A 21,667-nucleotide genomic window follows, 5' to 3' on the forward strand; every position below is an offset into this window, starting at 1 on the left:
CCAGACCGAGGTTCATTAGAAATGCGGGCTAATCTATTTATGTGGCCCGCCGCCGCTTGCACTTGGCTTTGACCGTGATTGTTACGAGTTACGAGTTTGTTCGAGGCGAGGCGAGGAGAGGCGAGGCAATGGCATTCGGACGGATTCGGATCGATAAATGAGCAAAAGAAACAAGTGTGAGGTGACATTTGGCATGTGGGTGTGCGGGTGTGCGGGTTGGGGGTGTGTATCGGTGGCGTAGCTTTAGCTCTCTGTGCACTCACCATGTGTCAGTATGTTGATGGTCTCGTTGTGCCAGTAGAAGAGGCTCAGCAGGCAGCCCTTGAAGGTTTGCAGGGGACGGTAGCCGCGGAGCACATACGGATTGAACTGCAAGTATTGGGGCATATCCTGCCACTGCAGCAGCGGATCCGCACTCGGCACGGAACTCGAGCTGGAACGCGAACGCGAATTGGAGACGCTGTTCAGCGACGACGCTGCTGATGATGCCACCGATGGTGCATGGCTGGTACTTGTGGTCGTTGTGGTGGCTTTTGCTGGTGGTTTTGGTGTTCCTGGCGCTGATCCGGCAGGCGTTGCTGCGGCGGCTGCTGCTGGTTGTTCAGTGGATATGGTTCCCGTTGCATTTGCAGTTGCAGCTGGTATAAGCAAGGCAGACATTGGCGTTGTGGAAGCTTTAGCGGAAGACGTTGATGTTGGGCCAGACTGACCGTGCTCCGAGGTGGCCACTGCGACTGCCTCCTTGCACAGGAGGCCTCCGTTCAAAGGCATTGGGTGAGCATCAGCGGCATTGACAGGTTCGGCAGCAGCCCCAACCACAGTTCCCGTTCCCGTTCCCGTGCCCGTTCCAATTCCATCGTTGCCCGGACACCGTTGCGTTCCCATGCGTCCAGTGTTGGTAGCCGGCGTTGGCGGTGGTGTGGCCGATACGGATTCTACGCTGCTGCCCACCTGATCCTGATCACTGCAAACAGCTGGGGATGTTGCCACTGCTAGGGCGTAGCTGGGCACTGGCTTTGGCTTCAGTGTGGTGCTGCTGGGATGTGGGATGCTGGACCCAGTGCTGTTGGGGCTGCTCAGGAGCTTTGATTTGCTGCCCTCGGAGCTAAGGTCAACAACAACGGCGGCGGCGGCAGCAGCAGCAGTGTCCATGCCTATTTCCGGTTACACGTGTGGGGATGGCGGTGGCGGTGGCTCTGGCGCTGGTGTCGCTTCAAATTGATACTCTAAAGTGGCGCCAACACCAACTGAAAGGGAAAGCCAACGAACGTCATGAATTATAAACTAGAGCGCAGTGCAATAAAAACGCTGCACAGATAAGGGGACGGGGAGAGCGACAGACACGAGCGGAAAATGGTTACGTACGTACATAAAACTTGTGCCAAATAAAAGTACAAAAAACAAAAAAAAAAGCACGTGCTTTGCCTGTGTGGGAAAACGAGACCAGGACCAATGTCAACACACAGCTTGCCTCTCGTGACCCAAAAAATAAATGCCTGCGTCTTTTGCTCTCTTTGCAAGTGCCTGTGTGTGAGAGTATTTCGAACTATCTGTGTGTGTGTGTGTTGTGTGTGTGAATATTTCATGTGAATCACGCGAGTTTTGGATTAGACTTCCCACAGGAAAGGAAACGAGAAGAGAAGAGAGGAGAGGAGAGGAGAGAGCAGCGCGCCGAGCCGCGCCGTGGCCAGTAAAAATCGATAAACTTTACTCACTTTTGCCATTGGACGTGTACACGTTTCTACGATGCGATGCGATGAGATGCGAATCTCTTGGCCCGTTGTCTTAGCCCCCAAAAAAGGATTTGCCTGACCAGGCCAGCGAAAACGTGGATTTACTACGGAAGCGTTGCGGAAGAAGCACGATTATTGGTGGAGCAGGTGACGGTGGCGGTGGAGGAGTGAACACGTTTTCGGGATGCTATGAAATAGAGACTTTCTGGCTAATTCTGCGGCTGACGTTGCTGTTGTGACGTAGGCGAGGCATCTCGTGCTACTCTGGGGCAGGCACGCTCAATCAATTATTTAGCCATTCGGATTGCGGGCATTCGTAAATGTCGATTTGTTGCTGAATCTTTGATAAGTGAGACTTTTTGCTGCACGACGGCGGGAGCGTGGCGTGGCGTGGTTGCTCCGTCTTCTGTGGACTGTGGGGGCGAGTCGAGTATCCTCCGCGCACACGACGCTTGGTGCAAGCACGTCAATATCTGACTGAGGAGCGTACGCATACGATAACGATACCGTTATTTTGCGTATTGTTATGCAATTGAATGAAATGGCCAGTATTTTTATTGGGCGCCAAGCAAAAAGCAGCGCAGGCGCACACCACCAATCAATCTTTTGAAGCAATCAGCTGTTTGAATAAACTTTAGCAAAAAGTTTAAATGCAGCAGGAACAACTGCAGAAATATTTGTTTAAATAAACGTTCGCCTTTAACATTCAACGACTTTTTGTTTTTAATTCACCCGCTTTCAATTTGCAATCTTTTTTTACTGGTGTGGCAACTCCTAACCACGATTAACAACACTGATACTGCAGTGGCAGCTCTGTCAGTTTGATTTTTTGAAAATGTCATCTCTATTGGTGTTCAACTTGTTATAATTGATATTTTGGACTTTTTTGGACTTAAGGTGGGGAAGTGGGTTAAGGCACTAACCTCCCAGAGACCTTCGGCTCTGATGTATCATGTATCAGCAAAAGGCACATCGATGTCAGCGTCACTTAACCCCAATGACATGGGCGATGTCCCTCCATCCGCTGCACTGTTGTCGTTCACGTGGAGAGGTCCTGAGGCATAGGCGATAAAACTATCCTCTTGCCGCCATCGATCTATGCAAAAGGGCTTTAGTTTGCAATGAGAAAGAAACTTTAAATTGTCAAGCACTATTTTTTAACTCAATAAATTTGCCAAGGGAAACTTGAATCACTGGGAATTTGACTACGAACCCAAATTTTGACTGCGGCAAATGTTTTGCCGGGTCAGCAACAGAGCGAAGCAAGTGAGCAGGGGGCTTGCCCCCAAGAATATTATATATTTTGCCCAAAATAAACAAGAGCAGTCTCACTTTTCACCGCACAATTGTAATAACGTCGTCGAGGTCGACGGCGGAGCCGAATTCTGTTATGCCACGCGCGGAAACGAAAGAAGAGAAAACACAAAAGAAGGAATTAAACGAAATTAGTTGACTAATTGCTCGCTTCTGGTTATGATTATTGTTACTACACGATTAGATACTTTTTTGGTATTGTTTGAAACTTTTTGCATATTTTGTTGACAAACCCGAACAGAACTGAGCTGGAACTGGCAAAAAGTTCACAGAAACAAATTCGTATAAGATTAATTAGGTGAAAAATATAAGATGTAAAGTATTCATAAATATTTCAAATGTTGCGCATCTTGTCTAAATGCTGCGCAATATTTCTAAATGTTGCGATGAGTCTAACAAATGTTGCCGAGTGGTGCCCGCTACTCATAAAGTGACCGTACAATTTGAGTGGAAAACTCATCTAATTTCTTTGTTGACCTTTTTTTTTCTTTTTAGTGGACCTTTTAAATTCAACAATTTAATTAAATAAATTTATGCAAAAAGTCTCTCCCGAATTTATTAGTGTATTTATCTGAGCGGTTTGTGGGGAAACGCAGGAAAGAATGAGGAAAAAATGAAATATAAATGCCATCAATCAATGTCTTTTGGTTAGCTTTTGTTGCATGGCCAGTGGTTGGTGCAAATTACACAAAAGATCAAAAAAGGGCAGTCTGTCTGACGCCCTGCTAAGCCAGCGCACCGCGCTTACCTCAATCTTCATACGTACAAATGGGAATTACGTTGATCCTGGGCCGTTTAGTCCTTCCCGCGCCCGTCTTGACCCAGTTTTTCCATTCTACGCATGCGCCTGCGCCTGGCCTTTGTCCGGCTTTAAGAATGGGACAGGGACACGTCGGGACTACATTTGCTGTGTTATTCTACGCCATTAGAATAAATATTGCCGCATTGTTTGTCAAACAGGACTAGATTAGTAACATAAACATTCCTCCATTGAATGCAAATCATAAGCCGATTTCACAAATTACTCGAATTATCTGCAACTAATGAGAGTGGCTTAAATTGTTCCAGCAAATCCTCCGATTGCTCCGTCTCTGACGGGCAATGCATGTGGGCTGCTGTGGAAAGTTTCCACAAAAGAAAGCAGCCTGCTCTTCGATCAATATGTGGACATGTGGCCATCCGATTGATCGTGTGCGACATTCGATATTCTCAATTTCAGTGGCCAATGGCCAACCCTTTGCCATAGATCACCTTTCGATGCTCATTTGCGATAAGTAAATGGCGCATGCGATCCGCTCTTCCTGTTGTCCACTTCGGTCAAGATCCTGCGGCCCTTGCGTACTCATATGATCGGATTAGATGGGGATTAGGTGCAGACATTTTTGGGATTTGCGTAAACTCATTTGCCAGACCTTTGTGGCAAAACTACACTTGGAAAACGCATCCTGAAACATTGTCCCCCCACTCATCACACGGGAAACAGTTCTCTCTTCTTCGCCGGAGGAACTGCCGCTTTGTAATCTGATATTTTTGCATGTTTTGCAAACAAAGGTTGCGGAAAAACAAATTATTCTTGACCATGGCAGCAACAATTACGGAATCGGCTTAGCCTGCCCTCCCTCCTCCCGTTCCCATTCCCATTCCTGACTCCATCTCAACGTTTGCTGTTTTTGCGGCACGCGAATTTCCCTCATTTTTATTCAACATTTTCAAATATTTTCCCATATGGGTTGGATTTTTAGCCACACCATTCTGCCAGTATCTACGTGTGGGGCGGCCCTGTTTGATCCCATTATTCGTATGTGATGCGCTGATGTTATGGGAAGCAAAATGAACAAAGTCAACCAGTTTCCGCCTTGAAATATTGAATTACTTTATCCAAATTGGATTTGCATCATCAGGTGAAACTGATATGAGTTGGTGATTCCACATGTGTGGAGAAACACACATGTACAGAAGAGACTGCATTTTGAATGCAGCTGAACATTTAGAGATTAAAGTTGGAGATTAATTTGCAGACAGACATGAAAATGCGTCTTGAGAGAAAACTTTTCTGCTACGCCTCGCGAGCTGAGAATATGAAACATCTTTTATTATTGCTTGAATGCCAGTAATTACTTCAATCTGAAGTATCTCTAAAGCTGTTCATGTTGTCTAAATAAGTCGAATTTAATCAATATGTGAATGAGGAATAGATGGTAATTGAAATATTCTCTTGGCTAAGAGTTTCATTAATTTTCATTTATTGTACATATTCTTTACATAGATGAGCATAAAATGTCGTGTAAATAATATAAATTTACTTCTGGGAACGAGATACTTTTCCATATCAAACGTACGGCACGTACAGGTTCGGATTTTTATGGAATATTTTGACAGGCAATTGCAGACTGTAGAATGTGTAATAGAAAGTAGCGCATATCATATTTCCCGCTTTGTAGTACTGCCCGGCCCTTCCCGATACTGCGGGAAGCTACAATTTTGTAAGCTTTAAATTTATGAAAGATATATAGGAAATTAGAATCATTTTCGTCTCGCACGTACTGAAGCTCTCCAAAAATTAAGTTCAATGTAAATAATTTTATTTACCAAATTATATATAGATGAACAATTATTGTCTGAATGGAACTATGCTAAAATGTATAACTACTTAGATTTATTTGTACAACAAAGACTTTCGATTCAAAAATGAGTTCACACATCTCCAAGCGTGACAACACATCACAAGGTACACCAGCAACAGCCATGACGTGAGCTCCAACGTTTGGTCTCTCCCTTTAAACAATGACAATCATTTCCGGTTCCGGACTGGAGGCATTTGAGGAGAAGGTGGAGTCGCAGCTCTCATCCTTGTCGCGTTTTTCGCGTCGTTCTCGGGCGCGTCGATTCTGGAACCAGATCTTCACGCGGGTGTTGGTCAGCTCCAGGGACTCGGCCAGCTTGTTGGCATCCTCGGCGCTCAGATAGTTGGACTCCTTGTAGGCATTCTCCAGTGCCTGGAGCTGGGCGGGAGTGAAGGGGATCCGTGGCAGGCGTCCGGGCATGCGTTTGGCGGGTCCATTCTGCCGCAGGGCACGTGGCAGCTTGGGCGGATGGTAGCGGGTGTACTGCAGCCAGTCGTACACGGGGAGATGTCCCTCCTCAAGGGCCACTGCAGCCGGGGGCGATGCGCGCTGCTCCTTGTGTCCGGGCTGGGCGTACGGATGATACGCAATGCTGGCACGGAGTCGTTGCAGGACTCCGACGGAGGCATTGGTGCCGATGTATCTGTCGCCGGCGCGGTTCAATATGTAATCGATGCTAAATTCACTCATCCTGGCGATCCTGCTGCTGGGCTGGTCGAACTGCTACTGTTGAGTTAGGTGCGCATCCTTGCGCTATTTAAGGACAACCCACTGGAAGGCATCGCCGCCATTTGCCGAACAGACACACTGCCCCGGCACAGACACCACTACGGCTGTCTCCCTCTGCCAGGACGAGTCAGGCCCAATACCAATCTCATTAGAAAGCAGCGAGGCGTTTAATAGGCGTTGCCCTCTTCCTCATGCTCTTCCGCCATTCCAGGTAGCAGCCCAGTGGCCTCTCGCCACCGATTATTATTACCCTTATCAGCGAGCGAGATTAGGCTGGTTCCCTATCAAACATTAAATTGTGTTTCAGCTTCTGTTTCATTGTTAATATCTCTGTAAATGCCCTAACCAAAGGGGTACGCTGTTTTGGGTAGGAAGTGTGTGACAATGAGAAAGCAACAGAAGTTTTATAATTTGACACTTTCTCTTAGAATTTATTCATGAATTTTACTTGATTAGCACCGAGCATATATCATATGAATACTTCCCAGGAATCCGTGATTAAACTACCGATAATTATCCCATTTTCAAGCACATCGCCAGATCAAGCCTTAAAGCGCTTTGCTATGTTGATTTCATGAAGTACTTATAAAGAGTATCCACGCTTCGTTTGTCAAGCTTAATAATTATTTTTATTTTGTATTTTGTGGTTATCATTTGAGGTTTGCTTGGGGTGGTGCTTGTTGTGGTGTGGAATATTCACCCTGCGCCTCTAATGAACTCATCCGGCTGCCATGTTTTCTTGTCCTTTCAGTCCATCCCATCCAATCCCAACCACTCCAATGCAGCCCTTGTCAATGGGAAAACAAGTTGAGCCTGATATATTTTGATGCGTGTATGTTTTGATTGACTCGTAAATTTGTTTTCACAACAGTTGCAATCGCGAAACGAGTTTTTGCCGCTCCGAGAGGGTTCCAAAAGTATCAATTACAATATTAATTTCAGATTACCATTGGATAGTTAGCATATGGGAAGCTAAGCTAGGAAGTAGCTTACTTCTAAAGAGTGCCAAATAAATACTGGATTGCATCCTGAAACTCAAGCGACTATGTTTACCTCGAATTCACTTTTCAGACACTCTTTATGGCATCCACACGCCCGTGAAAATAAATCATTTTATTTATAACATTGTCATTTCTTTATCCTAGATAACAAATACAAATGCACATATAAATAAACGCAATCAATTACACAAAGAACTTTTATCAGAACATCTGAATTGTTGTGCTGTTGTCTAGTTATGAATGATTAGATCTAAGTTATGTATTTTGTGTTGTATTTTTGGCAATAGCAAAGACGTTAATAGATTTATAATGCGAATTTATATGGCCAAAATAATGAGTACTTTCATCACTATAAATCGATTCTTTCGAGTGCGGAAACATTTGAATTTTACCACCCAAGTGCTCACGATTCGAGTGCCATCGAGATAGTAGAAAGTGAAACATTGTATTGATAATGAAGTGATTCGATGGATTTAGTGGCTTCTGTGGCTAGTTAACACTAGTTAACATGGTTAAAACAATTTAAATATATATGTGCATAGATATACAATTAAAATTAATTCGTTTTGCGCATTCTTTGAGCAATCCAATCATGGCAATTATGCGAGAGCATCCCAAGCCAATTGTCATGTAATTGTCAACTAATTTGCTCTTTGCACAATCACGATACCGAAATTAGTTGCGGAAACAGTTGGCAGATACCAAAACCATTCACCACGAGATCGTCCCTAGAGATAGAGTCCAACCAGTCCGGAACAATGGGCACGAGATGCCGAACAGATACAGGACTGCGCTTCCTTTTGTGCTGTGGTCCTGCGGTTGCCCGGTGCTGATCGAACCCGATTATTTTTTGCACACACAAAACTTCTTTGCTGCCTTCACCAGAACGCACTTCGACTGTGTCGCGTACGAGTCCAGTCGACTGATGCTGGTCACCGTAGTGGAGATTCTTTGGGTCTTGGGGTTCCACTCGGCGGAGGCCTCGAGGGAACCTCCACCGGGGGAAATGGTTAGCCGTACCAGATAGACGTTGGAATTGCCATTCCTGTGAACGGACAATATTTTGGCAAGCTTTAGAGTTTGACACTTTTGCGTGAGGTTCAGGCCAGTCAGAAACTTGTTAATGGCCTCCACGAGCTGCTCAGCCATCGCCCTGGCCATTGGCTCTGTGGAGGAAACCTCCGTGAAGCCGACACAACCACACCAATGGTGATCGATGCCGGCCAGGGAACAGTTCCTGGACAGGGACACCGCCTGGAAGACGCTGTGACAGGTGGGACAGCCCTCGGGTCGTGGCAACTGATCGGCGGGTGTGTCAAGCTCCAAGATGTGCTGGAGTGTGGCATGGATGTCGTAGGGCGAAGTCAGCCGGTTTTTGTTTGCCTCCAAGCTGTGCAGGAACTCTGGATACTTGTCTCTGATCCAACTGGGAATACGCATGTAAATAACCGGCAGCCGCTCCTCTAGGAAACCGCTGTCTAAGCTGCGCAGCACCCCGAATCGACTGCCATGGTCGCTGAAGAAGATCACGATGGTGTTGTTCATGATCCCATTGTGGTCGAGGGAGCGCATATACTTGACCATTCTGGCATCCATGGCCGAGGGCATGGAGAAGTCGTTGTGGCTGAAGGAGTTGGTCCAAAACATGCCAAAGAAGTTACGATCCTTGTGAACCTCTGTAAACTGCTCGGCCATGTCGTAGATGTACTCAGCGGCAGACTTTCTTCCCAAGCAGTATGGTATGCCCTTTATGTACTTTTTCTTGAGTTCTTTCTCGAGGCCCAGGATCAGCGGACGTCCATACACATCCGTGGGAGGCGTGCGAAAGCCCATCTTCAGATAATCGAATGTCGATGTACTGCTCCAGTCCTCGGCATAGGCCGTTGCGTAGCCTTTCGCCTTGAAGCTCTTCCAGATCATGGGGCAGGCATCCAGGCCACCCACTGCTGTTGGTCGGCACTTTGAATACGATCGGGTTTGGTTGAAGCCCGTGAGTATGGCCATCAGATTGGGAAAGGTATTGTCGCCCATCTACAGAAACAGAAACCTCAAATTAATCAATGAATCGAAGAGTGTGATGAGCTGCGAAACCTTGTTATATCCCTGCAGCTCGTACCAGGGCTGCTCCCGGAAATACTTGTACGTCTGTGGCATGGTTAGCTCAAAGTTCATCCGTGAAAGCGAATCGATGCCCCAGAGCAGAACGCTGGGCCTTCGCTCCGAACCCGCAACAGCAGAGGATGACGGCGTGGGGTCTGGCTTTCGTGGATGCACAAAGCTAAAGCCATCCTCTTGCAAGACTTTCGAACTGTTAGACAGACTGCATTGAGTGATCACTGCCTCCACGTGGTTGGGTACCACATAATCCTGGGAGAACGTAACGCATGGAAGCAACCTGCACAAGGGTAATTTATGATTGCCTGATGCATAATCCAGAGTACACCTTCAGAACTTACTTGTACTGATAGTCAGCTTTTGTCCGAACTCCTGCTCTCAAGATCTGCTTGTAGCAACATGTCGAATTGGCAGAGTTCATGTGCAGCTTGTAGGTCTGATCTTGGTCATTGTAGCTGACTTTCAGCATGTCCGGTCTCTTATCACACACCACATAGTGTTTCCTGTGGTATAATTTCAAGATATTTTTGGAGAAGGGGTTTAGATACGGCATTTGACACTGAGGCGTATTCACAAAGAACTTTTTCTTCCCAGCGGACTCTGATGCTTTGGTGGTCCTTGCTGTCGATCGTTGATAGACTAAGTTCGTGGTTGGATGTTCATTGTGCGTAGTAGGATTTTCACTTTCCGTGGTTGGATTTTCATTGTCCGTGGATGAGTGTTCATTGTCTGTTGTAGTATGTTCAGTGTCCGTAGTTGGTGGTTCCTTGTCCGTGGTTTTCTGATCATTGTCCTCTAATGGATATTCATTGTCCGGAGATGAGTATTCATTATCCGTTGTACTCTCTTCAATGGCAGAGGTTACTTGAATCGCTTCCCACTTTGTCAACGCCTCATACGCACTCGGAGTAGCCAGAGTACTGGCCTCTGGTAGAACTACCACGGGACTCCAAGTGTAGAAAGCAAGAGTAGAGAGTCCCACAAATATAACTAAGAACTTCACTATCCATGGTGCAGAGCTCGTCTCCTTGGACGAATGCTCCTCAGTCGGAATTGGCTGGTATTTAGTGCTTAGCATGCCCTCGACTCGCCCTTATCAACAGCATTTCCGTGACAAAAACTATTATTTTATTATTTATATTCGGAGCCGATGTGTCCGAACTGTTCGCGCTTCTTGCTACAACTGCTAGAATATTTATCTACCAGTGGGGCATTAGCTCACTATCGCTTCGACAGCTTCAAGGCAATAGCATTGCTGCCATGCATTCCCCCCTCTCTGTAAATAGTGTATAAAAAATCACACTCCCGAACATTAAGGATCGTGACCATAAACATTTTAATCGCACGTTTCATATTCAAAGCTCAAAAAGGTACTTACTAGATGCAATTTCTACCCAAGCGGAACGTTCTAAGCGAACTATAAAGTCTGAGTCAAGCTCAATGGAATTTGTTTCGAAATATGCTAATTATTACAGCAGGTCTTAATTTAGACAATAAGCTAAAATATATAGGTACAGGTACCTACAGCTGCGCAAATGTGCCAGTCAGTGTGTTCTTGAACAGTGTTCTATGCTGCCCGTAATTTATGCATGGAAAATAATGTTGATGTCACTATGGCATTAATCATATTTTATTTACTTCATTTAGCAGACCTAATGTTTAGCAACAGCATTTGCCATCATTGTTTGCAGGAGGGTGTAGTCAGTCGTATCGATATATTCCCAAGAATAGTTGAATAGTTTCCGAAGAAAGCAAACAATGAACGGGGTGAACTCTGGTGTATGTAAAATGTAATTCCAATGTATGAAAACTGACGACTGCACTGGGGGTGGAACATTTCTTGCAGATACGAAATACGAATGTTCTAACCATAATAATGGTACAATTTATACTTACAATACAACACTTGCATACATATGTATGTACATATGCATGTGCCAACATCCTTTGTGCACAAAATAATTCAAACTTTTATTTATAAAACCTTAAAAGGCGGAAGAAGAAATGATACGTGTAACAATTGTAAGAATGTTAGTTAAAAAGGCTGTTCACACTTTTGTTGAGCTTCGTTTCCTTAGTGGCTGATGCTATGGCTGAAGGTCCGCTTTGAATGCCGTCTTCACACTGCTAGCCAGTGCATGAGTGCGCCGTCGACAGATATAAACCTACTTGGCATCTTTTTATGACAGTTCAATTAACAAGAATAATTCACAACTTCCCCTAACGCGTTAGAACCATTGCAAATCTTGTTTTTTGTATGTTTTATTTCAATAATTTAAGTCATTTAAAAATGTACATGTACAATAATATACGTATACATAATCCATTATGTACGTATGTATACACAAAACTTCATAAATAATAAAATGTTCAAGAAAACGCATTACAAATGCTATGCATGTACAATATCGAAATCTGGCAGGGCGGTCGCTCCGCTCGCTCCGGCCGGCCGGCCGATCACTAAAATGTAACGAACGGCCCAACAAGTGGATAAAAGTGCGACCACAGCCTGACAAAAATATACAATGCAATACAATACATAATTTCAGTTTCAGTTTGTTATACATAGCATAAACTACATAATACATTTAGTTCGTAATGTCGTTTCATATGGTTGACGCTTACACTTATTGTTGTTCCTTCATATGACGACGTTTTAGCTAAGTTATTCTGCTCGAAGTTGCATCGGGCTGCTGTCTGTCGCATTGCTACAGTTGGTGAGTTATTTAATTGGTAGGTTGGTTGGTTTCTTGATTGGTAGGAAAGGAAAGCCATTGCTTGTAAGAAGATTCAATGCCTAATGCCGCCGTACCTTAAATGCCCCACACTATACGAGTAAGTGTGAGCCGATTGCTCGTAACAAAGTCTAATACATATGTATGGTAATATTTTCATCAACGACTGTTTTACTGTATACGCATCATTCCGCAAATGCGCCTCCAACCTCAGTTTATTTCTATGTTTATATACGTAAGTATATGCATTTCATATATCTGTTTAACGACTTCGCTGCCAGTGTTCTCCGCTTACGCGGAACAGAGTTCCACATAGTTGGCCGGATATAAGCCAACGCGCCCATTCATGCGTCCCTTGCACCAGCCCTGCTCGTCCTCATCTTCGAGCTTTTCAAAAACATCACCTGCCATGTGCAAAGATAGAAAGATGGAGATGGGGAACCAGATTAGAAACGAACCAGATCTGGTCAGATGGATGGCTTCACGCACCTTGTTTGAATGTGAGCTCATCACTTTCAGCGCCCTCGTAATCGTACAGCGCTTTGACTGGCACGCCCGGCTCACCGTTGTCGACCAGCACGTTGTCGGCCTCATCCCACTCCTCCTCCTCGTCGAATGGGTTGGAGTCGACTTTGCCGTTGCCATTGCTGCACGGGTTTGTATGTTTTGTACGAGAGAGTGCACGAATTGAAATCAATTAGTTCAATGAAAATGAGCGCTTCAACGCGAAACGTGTCTGTGGGACCGGGCGGGTGTATCGTAATTCAAAACAATACAAAATGTTTCAACTTACGTTACGCTCGGATTGCGATTCGGTGCTACCGCTGCCGCTGCCGCTCCCGTTGACGCCGCTGCTGTTACCGTGGCTGCTGATGCCGCTGTCGTCGAGCCGGCGGCTGCTGGCGCTGCTGACGTTCTGGCTTCAGTTGTTGTGGCAGATGATGGCGTTGCCGCTTGTTCGCTCTTGCCGCTCGCTCTGCTGCTGGCGCTGCCACCGGCGCTGTTGCTCTTCTTGAGACTATTTGTGGAGTGGTATTCCTGTGATGTTAGGAAAGGAGAACATACCCACGATTAGCATACATGAAAATATACAACACAATATACAAAGGCTTACGTGGATGCCCTCTTCGGCAACAGGTCGCTGATTGATGAGCGTTATGGGTGCCGCCGGGAGTGCCTCTTTTGATTTGTTGCCCTTGGCAATGTCGCGGAATTCCTCCGTGTATTCCTAAACATGCAGAGAGTGAGCCAATTAAATACAGACGAAACTGATTATGGAAATGGCAGGAACGTACCACAAATATTGGCCAATTCATGGCCATGTTAATACCATGATTGTTTGACCACCACTTCAGATCCTTTTGCTGGTCCGCATTGTTGATCGTATGATAGAATTCGTCATAGATTTGGGGCAGGCTGCAAGGCAAAGCAGACAAAGTTCAGTACAATTAAGCCACACATAAACGGGAGGGTGCACCCAACGAACCTTTGCACTTTGGTGAGGTCCAGACTCGAGTGCACATTGAACATTATGTCCTTGAAGAACTGCAGCCGCGTCTTCTCCATGGTTTGGCACTTTTCATACACAGATGTCATGTCCTCAATGTAAACCGAATTGTATTTGGTGATTTCGGAAATGGCTTGCTCGTACTTCTCGCGGCACTTTTGCACTTGATCTTTGGTCTTTTGCACGCGATCGTGCATTTTCTTCACCTGCAACAAAAGACAAACAATTAGCATAAGCATATTCCAAGGATTATCCATAGTATTTACCTGATCGGGGGACAGCGAACTGTCGGCATTGGCATTGCGCTCTTGATTGGTTGCACTGCGTTCTGTCTTGCAGGCCGAGTGGTAGTCGGCCTTGGCCTTCTCGACCTTGGCCAGCAGCTTGGCCCACGGCTTTTGGGCCTTCTTGAACATATCGTCCATATCCTTGCGCTCCTTGATCTGCATGAGCGTGTGATGGTAGTTCTCCTTCTGCCACGTCTTGATCTGGCTGTTGACATCGTTGCACAGGCTGTCCTTGATCTTCATGTGCACATCGCAGACGCGCTCCGACTCCGTCAGCACACCCTTCCAGGCCGCCTCGGTGGTGCCGTATTCCGGCCCTGAAACCAATCAAGCATATCTCTTACACAAACTGATCCCCAATTATTTATAGATTATACAGTTGTCGCCTCCGGTTGACGTCATCTTGCGCCCCGACCCTACAGCGACGTAAACACGAACCATTACGATGCGGAGCACTTCTACGTTTTATCTAATCACCTGAAAACACCCAAGCCAGTCGCGAGTCGAGGAGGAGCGTGCTCGAGAATATCGGTTTGTATGGTTATGGTTCGTGCGATCGTACATACATATGTACATACATACATTCATACATAGTTTGTATGTGTTTGTGGGTCCGAGTGGGTCGAATAAATACCTCACATTTTTGGCATTTTTTATTGGGCGCTAACAAAGAGCGCAAACTGTAATCAAAATTTATATGATGCTCGTCTTATAATTGGAAATGCACGAAACTCGTTTGACTAACGCCAGACTATTCTCAATCGGATGCCCACTGCCCCCCGCCCCTCTCCCTACCACTACACACACACACACAGACTCGTATACTCAGAGATATATAGAAATTGAGACGCTTAGCACAGAAATAACTCGTTCTATTTTCCCCGTCGCATTGATTTTTGAAACCATTTCAAGCGACGCTTTGGTGCCGGTTTGGTCTAGTCTGGATGGGCACTAGCTGGAGCTTCTGCTTCTGCCTCTGCCACTGGCACTGCCTCTCTGCATCCGTTGCCTCTGACTCTGGCTAGACGCAAAACTAGGCAAATTCCGCTCGTATTTGTATATGTATACGTGGGGACAGCAGAAGAGTAGGCAGTGGTAGTGGCCGGGAGTAGGCGGCGGTGGAAGAAGTAGCCGCTTTTGCAATTGGCTTTTGCTTGGTTACTGTGAAAGTGGACAGCACAGCAACAACAGCCGCCAGCAATGAGGCAAAGCGGTTACCAACTTTGCAAACGCTGTGTACTCGATTTCATTTCGCGAAGAAGCGCACTGCGCACACTGTGCCGGATATCCAAATTAATATGTACCCCAATTTATATGTATACATAGGCATGTTTCGGGAATAAATAGAGATAGAGATAGATAGAGAAAGGAATAGATAAACAAATGTTGAATAAGCAAATCATGGTTTATCTGCTCAGAATTCCTTAAGAATTGAGTAGATCAGCGGTGGGTGAAGTCCAACCAAACAACAAAATTCCTAATCAGCAAAATTCGAGCCGGCAATCAATGCACACGCAATGAATGATGTTTTTGTTTATTTATATCCTCAAGAATTCCCTCACCCAGCTCATCATTAACATATTTTGCATTAGCTGTTCGTTCGTAGTTTTGTGACACTGTGCAATTCCTCAGCCGCTGCTTCCATCACACCGTCTCAGTCGATGGTAGTGGACAAAAAACGAGGTAACAACAACAAAAAGCCCATTAATAGCTTAAGCCACTTATCGCACAACGGCAACAACAATGCTCAGAATGATGTACAGAATGTGGCAAATAGGAACAGAGCTAGCCATGGGCCAGGAGGCAGTGGCGGGGGCAGGGGCAGGAGTCAGCGGTGGGAAGACAACGTGACGCAGTCGCCAACGCCAGCAGCAGGTCACTGGCGCGCTCTACTGGGCCTCCGCCACCTACCAGGGCGCGAATGAATGTGTAAAACAAATAGCTTGGCCACACAGCGTGCGAGAAGAGAAGATGAATGTCTCGTTCCACAGCCACCACCCACACCACTATAAAACACTCCATCTCTACTCCACTTCATCACTGTCCCACCTGATCTGCCTGCGCTTGCTTACCTTTCTCAATGAAGTCACCCCATTTCTTTGACCAGGCGCGCAAACTTTTTGCATATCCCTTCTCGATGTCCGCTCGCTCCTGAATCAGTTGCTGTAGGTCATTGCAGAGTCTGCGCAGGAGAGAGAGATGGAAATAAAAACAAATTAATAATAATGCAGAAAGGTTTACTTCGGGGCCGAAGATTATATACCCTGGAATAGTTGTCTTTGAGTTTTATTGAGTTTTTTTCTCTATTCAAAAATACGCTCACTCAGAATAGATTAGATAATTATTAGATAATTACATACAAATAGTTTATGCTCTCAACGATACTTTCTTCGTTGCGGTACAAATACTTGAGCAAAGAGAAATACCCTAACTCTGTGGGGTATAAAGGGTACAACAATGAAAACTGGTTTCACTTGATTTTTGCTGGCAATGACCCAACACTGCTGTGGTACAACCGTTGACAGACAGACATACAGATGGGGTACAAAGGGGAGGAAATGGTTGTACGCTATCTGGAACTCACTTGTAGCCATCCTCGATGCGCTTGGTGGTGCGTTTGTAGTTGCCGGGCTCCCAGAAGGAATCGCTTCCAGCCTGCAAGAGCTGATCATCGCTGTGGTGGGACATTTCCTATGGATTTTGAGGTATGGAGGATGTCATTAAATTAGAAATTAATCAAATGAATCAATCAATAAGTGCCACACGCGAAACGAGAAAAGGGGGTTGGGGGCAAAACGATATAGTCATAAATTATTTGAGTTACGTCAACAGAAGTGCTCTCTCTCTCTCTTTCTTCATAAATATCATGCAACAACAACCATCTTCTTTGTTTATAAGAAAAACTTGTAGGTTTATCTCAGGCCAACAAATTACTTTATGCCGCGATTGTTTGTTAAACAATATCTTACGTATATATGGTAGGATGATTGCTTTGTGTATTAATTGTTTGGTTAAGAGTCTAGTCTGAGAATCTGCATGTACCGGTCTATTTTTGATTTTGGGAATTACTTTAGAAAGTCTAAGTACAACCATAAAATTCAGAAATTGCCAAAACTAGCACTCGTAAGCACTTAATTCGCTAAATACGAGGGCAAATAGTTGTTGAAATAGCATACAAGACATTTGTTAATGCGTTAACAAGACCAAGAGTGACCATTGCAACGTGCTGGAATGCAATCGGCAGCTCTAACCCACCCATAGCCCAAATCGGAATCAGCCTTGAAGGTGATTGCGGTTTAATTTTGAGTCTGACCCTAATATGTAGTTGTGGGTTGTGCGGTCTCACTAAAAGCGTTATCTTTTATGTCTCAGATATTTATGGAAAGCATTCCTTTGAATGGCTGATAAGACTCTAAGCATTTACTTTTGTGAGTCATTTATGGTGCTCCACTTTACGTAATCCTCATTGCGGATAGACTAGAACCTCGATAACGTCTCAGCAGACAATAGTCGAAGTTAGGGAAATTCCTTATCTTATCAGTGATCAATGGGGTGGAGTTTTTCCGTCCACCCGACCGTCCATTCGTCAGTCCATCAGCTGTTTGTAAACAAATGCAGCAATTGCTTCATAAACGAATGACACACACACACACACAACACACAGCCAAAAACACATTGTTAAAGTGGCTGTTATGTTATCATCAGGCATTGACCAGCATGGATAATGTGGTGGGGACATTGTGCATCATTCAATGGATAATTTAATCGTTCACACACACACATACACTACAGCGACGACACGTCTCGACATGTCTTTGATTTTGGGCGTCATCCATCGGCCAAGCAACTATTTTGTTGTCATTGCCATCCGTAGCTTCGCGATCGGTTTTGCTTACGGTGTTTTATAGTATTTCCATCAGGTTTTTCAGGTGATTCGCTTGCGCGGTTATAAATTTAGCTGCATGCAGTCATAACTACTACTTATTTAGCATTGGTTTCGCCGAGGTATTTGGGATTTGCTTCTGCTGCTGCAGCATTTGCAGCTCCACTAGCGCTGGAGCAGTAGAAATTTTCAACAGAAAGTATACGAAACAGGTTGACGCATACTTCGCATATTTGTGGAGATAGATAAGCAGCACAGCACGGCACACACACACATAGCGAGATAAGCGAAACTCGTTTATCTTAAAGATTGAACTTCTCGATGGGTGTTTTTTTTTCTTTTTAGGCCCATTAACAGTAAATATTTGCATTTCTATCCAGGCACCTTACATAAGGCAGCGCCGACAGAGAGGGAGGGAGAGAGATCTCCTCTGTGCGCACAGCAAATTGTTTCCTTTTTTGCTTTAATTATTAACAAGCGAAGCGTACGAAGAACACTTGCTGGCCGATGGGATTTTGTTGTTGCCAGACTCACACCTATGCACACACCACCACAGCGCAAACACACACAAACACACATCCACTGGTACACGCATTGAAATTCCGCTACACCCAATGCGAACCGTACGCGTTTACATGAGTGTGTTCCAAGTCCGTTTTGTCGCTCATGTTTTAGCTTATAGTGTGCGCCTTTCAATCAATTAAGCACACGGGACAGGGGCAGGCACAAGATGCCCTGTTTTAGAACAAGTACGAAGACCTACCAAATAACAAAATAGCGTAAAAAGCGTAGTACCGAGTTTCGCCAACTAAAAAAACTATGTGCCAGTGTGACCGCGGAACTGTCGATAAAATATACCTACTGAATCACAGAAATATACAAAATATACCTCTCATTTTATACAGTTAATATACCGAGGAAATGAACAAACTTAACCAACTTAGCCCCGATCAATATAAACGGATGAACAACTTGACTTTTGTAGTGAAAAATAGTGCTGTTTATAAATTATTGTTGTAGATGCATACTTCCTCTTTCTTAAAAAATAATTTTACCGCAACATCTCTCACCTGAAATACGTATAATGCGTTTCAAGTTTTTAATAATAATGGTGAGTAAATTGAAATACCCACTGGTCAACCATGGACTAATCGTTCTCAGTTGATGGTCGGAAATTTTAGATGAAGTGTAGTGAAATACAACCATACCTATTCTTTGAATGGTTCGCTCAGGAGAACTATCGGTAGTTTGGTAACTAGTTCCGCAATCCAGAATCTGCTCTTCCTAAAATTTCAAATATAAGTTCCTACCAAAGCTCAGTATCTACAATTCGGCTTGATTCCATTTCAAAAAAAAAAACGACGAGATGGACATTTCAGGTACTTACAAAAATTAACATCAGAGATTGCACCATACCACGGACGAAAACGGTTCCAGTTGAAATAAGATGGTCCATTTGTACGAAGTAACACAAATTTAGCCAGACAAAAATTAAACAAGATTTTGAATACGAATGTGTATGTACATTTGTGTATTTGTTTGTATATTTTGACGAATATATCAGAGGACCTCTTCCCTACTGACATAAGAGAGCAAGAACTCGATTTTCTTTGCCAACTGCGACACTTTGCTTCGATTCAGCTCCACGCTGCCACTGGCCAGGGCAAACAGTTTCTGGAACCCAGCCTCCTGGGAAGCCTTCCGGCTGATCAGCGCCTTGCATTGCTGCAGCAGGCGGAGAATGTCGCTCAGGGCAGCCAGTTTGTGATCCCGCGTTGCCATGAGCTGGCGGGCATCCAGCTTCAACTGTTCTCGGCTCTCGACAAAGAAGTTTGTGCCCACGCTAGCACTACCCACTGCAGCAGCGCCCGCTGGCCCGTTGCCCGTGGTGATGGCCTCCATTTCCACTGAGATGATGGCATCTTCAGCGTCCTCGAAGTTGGTGCCGTACTTCAGGGTAGAGCTGAGATTCACTAGATGCGCTGCAGCCTCGCTGGCATTCGTTCGATGCTCGCCGGCGTAGAATCGTGCCACACACGCATACGCGCTCAAGATGTTCCACAGGTTGTAGTGTAGACAGGGCGACGGCGTCTTCTGGCAAATATCCGAGAACTTTGGTATATTCTCGTGGATTTCGGGTATGGAGTCGTCTATTTTCTTTACTTCTCCTGGTGCAGGAATTTCCACAATCTTGGAGTTCTTCGCTTTACCCCACCAGGGCTTGTAGTCCGGCATGAGCTTCATGATGTCCCCACTGGCAATTAGCTTCTGGAACTCGACTTGTTCTTCTTCTGTAAGGCGGTTCCAAACTTCATCGGCGTCGTTGATGTCTATGCCTTTCAGCCGCGCAGCGATGTCCTCCTCCACATCCTCTTCAAATGCTTCTTCCTCATCATCGTCTTTTTGTCCTTCCTCATCATCGTCTTCTTGTCCTTCCTCATTGTCAGAACCCAACGGGTTGTCCAATCCATCTGCGTCGAAATCTTTGGGATTGAAGCCAGCGTCCGTTTCCCTCATACGCTTGAGTATGTCGTAGATCTTCCTCATGTCCTGCTGGCTTTCGGGCGCCGTAGCGGCACCGGCTAGCTCGTCCTGTATGCAGGATTTGTAGAACTCCTCGGAGCATTTTAGATGTGTCTGGGACTTGTAGCAAGCTACGCTGCAGTACAGCGCATTGCACTTGGGGCAGCTGTACTTGAAAGGCACTACATGGCAGCTGCAATGGAATTGATTATTACATATATTTTGAGAGAGGCTTAGGTACTTACAAATGACACTTTTCATCGGCTTCCGACATGATCAAAATTTCACGAAATTCTTTTTTTTTTTTTATATTTAACGGAATAAACAGAGAAAAATTGCGATACTTCGTTTTGCACGAAAAACGGAATAAACAAAAAATGCGGCGTGCCAAACAGCTGAGTGGGTTTTAGTGCGACCAGCGCATTTCGAAAAAATTGCTGAATATTTCAAGGAAAATTATTCATAGGGTATGGAATATTTAACACAGCGAGGGAACAGATATAATTTAATTTTGATAGATAATAAAATCCATTCATCCATTAAAGAACCTACTCAGCTTGGGCAAATATAAGTATTTTGCTTCGGGAAGAGGAGATTATTGACTTGAGGGAGTTTTTGAAAATTCAGGCTCCAATCAATGCAAAAAGTTGTCAGTCTCTGTTGTAAAGCTGTCTCAGCGAAACAGGAAAAAGGGTATAGAAATGTCTTCACACTGGTTGAAATGCAACAAGTGGTCAAATGACGTAACATTCCATTCGCACTTACGTTTCGTGCTGTTATTTTTTGATGAGTTTTGCTTGAAACTTATTCTGCAAAGCATCCAATAAAAGGCTGTCCTCAAAGCCCGCAAATCTTGTGGAAAATTGATTGAAAAATTCATTTAAAATGTATTTTCAGGGCTGAGAGTCTTAGTTTGCTGGTAATATGAAACAGAATATCAAAATCGAGGAATGTGATTTGCTTACATGGACAGAGAACGATTAACCCATTGTCGATAAGTGGGTATTTCAATTTAGGTACGAATATTGTGAGACTTGCAACATTTATTACACGTTTTAGATGAGAGATATGATGAAAAAGTTAATTTGTAAACAAAGAGGAGGATGGGAGCTAGAAAAAACATTTACAAACAGTACTATTTTCAGCACTTTAACACAAGTGTTCAACTGTTTAAATAGTGCGGGTCCAAGTGGGTTAAGTTCGTTTTTTCCTCGGT

General features: G+C 44.7%; 5 protein-coding genes across 8 annotated transcripts; all 5 read right to left on the reverse strand.

Moving 5' to 3' along the window:
* Positions 1-243: 243 nt before the first annotated feature.
* On the reverse strand, positions 244-1,152 carry LOC117898932 (endochitinase A-like). The gene is made up of 2 exons (XM_034808641.1): positions 870-1,152; positions 244-638 (listed from the first exon to the last, which is right to left on the reverse strand). The coding sequence occupies exons 1-2, from the start codon at positions 1,150-1,152 to the stop codon at positions 244-246; spliced, it is 678 nt and encodes a 225-aa protein (XP_034664532.1).
* LOC117898670 (protein kinase C and casein kinase II substrate protein 3) lies at positions 939-19,444 on the reverse strand. Of its 4 annotated transcripts, XM_034808247.1 has the most exons (11): positions 19,316-19,444; positions 16,630-16,736; positions 16,118-16,227; positions 14,025-14,362; positions 13,738-13,964; positions 13,547-13,667; positions 13,366-13,479; positions 13,045-13,289; positions 12,741-12,898; positions 12,522-12,655; positions 939-951 (listed from the first exon to the last, which is right to left on the reverse strand). In XM_034808247.1, the coding sequence occupies exons 1-10, from the start codon at positions 19,382-19,384 to the stop codon at positions 12,543-12,545; spliced, it is 1,602 nt and encodes a 533-aa protein (XP_034664138.1). In that variant the 5' UTR covers positions 19,385-19,444; the 3' UTR covers positions 939-951; positions 12,522-12,542. The 4 variants fall into 4 exon arrangements, with proteins under 4 accessions (XP_034664138.1, XP_034664137.1, XP_034664139.1 ...); XM_034808246.1 differs by lacking the exon at positions 939-951 and having other exon boundaries at positions 12,057-12,655; XM_034808248.1 differs by lacking the exons at positions 939-951; positions 19,316-19,444 and adding an exon at positions 18,692-18,781 and having other exon boundaries at positions 12,057-12,655.
* On the reverse strand, positions 5,811-6,424 carry LOC117898672 (homeobox protein MSX-1). Its single transcript, XM_034808252.1, has one exon. It carries the CDS (start codon positions 6,359-6,361, stop codon positions 5,825-5,827), a length of 537 nt encoding a protein of 178 aa, XP_034664143.1. The 5' UTR covers positions 6,362-6,424; the 3' UTR covers positions 5,811-5,824.
* Positions 7,595-10,690, reverse strand: LOC117898666. The gene is made up of 4 exons (XM_034808241.1): positions 10,348-10,690; positions 9,858-10,236; positions 9,493-9,796; positions 7,595-9,432 (listed from the first exon to the last, which is right to left on the reverse strand). The coding sequence occupies exons 1-4, from the start codon at positions 10,592-10,594 to the stop codon at positions 8,245-8,247; spliced, it is 2,118 nt and encodes a 705-aa protein (XP_034664132.1). The 5' UTR covers positions 10,595-10,690; the 3' UTR covers positions 7,595-8,244.
* On the reverse strand, positions 19,445-20,854 carry LOC117898671 (zinc finger HIT domain-containing protein 2). Its single transcript, XM_034808250.1, has 3 exons — positions 20,813-20,854; positions 20,697-20,746; positions 19,445-20,644 (listed from the first exon to the last, which is right to left on the reverse strand). Exons 2-3 carry the CDS (start codon positions 20,723-20,725, stop codon positions 19,489-19,491), a joined length of 1,185 nt encoding a protein of 394 aa, XP_034664141.1. The 5' UTR covers positions 20,726-20,746; positions 20,813-20,854; the 3' UTR covers positions 19,445-19,488.
* Between the last annotated feature and the right edge of the window lie 813 nt (positions 20,855-21,667).

This window comes from Drosophila subobscura, chromosome O, assembly GCF_008121235.1.
Source record: "Drosophila subobscura isolate 14011-0131.10 chromosome O, UCBerk_Dsub_1.0, whole genome shotgun sequence".
Classification (NCBI taxonomy): domain Eukaryota; kingdom Metazoa; phylum Arthropoda; class Insecta; order Diptera; family Drosophilidae; genus Drosophila; species Drosophila subobscura.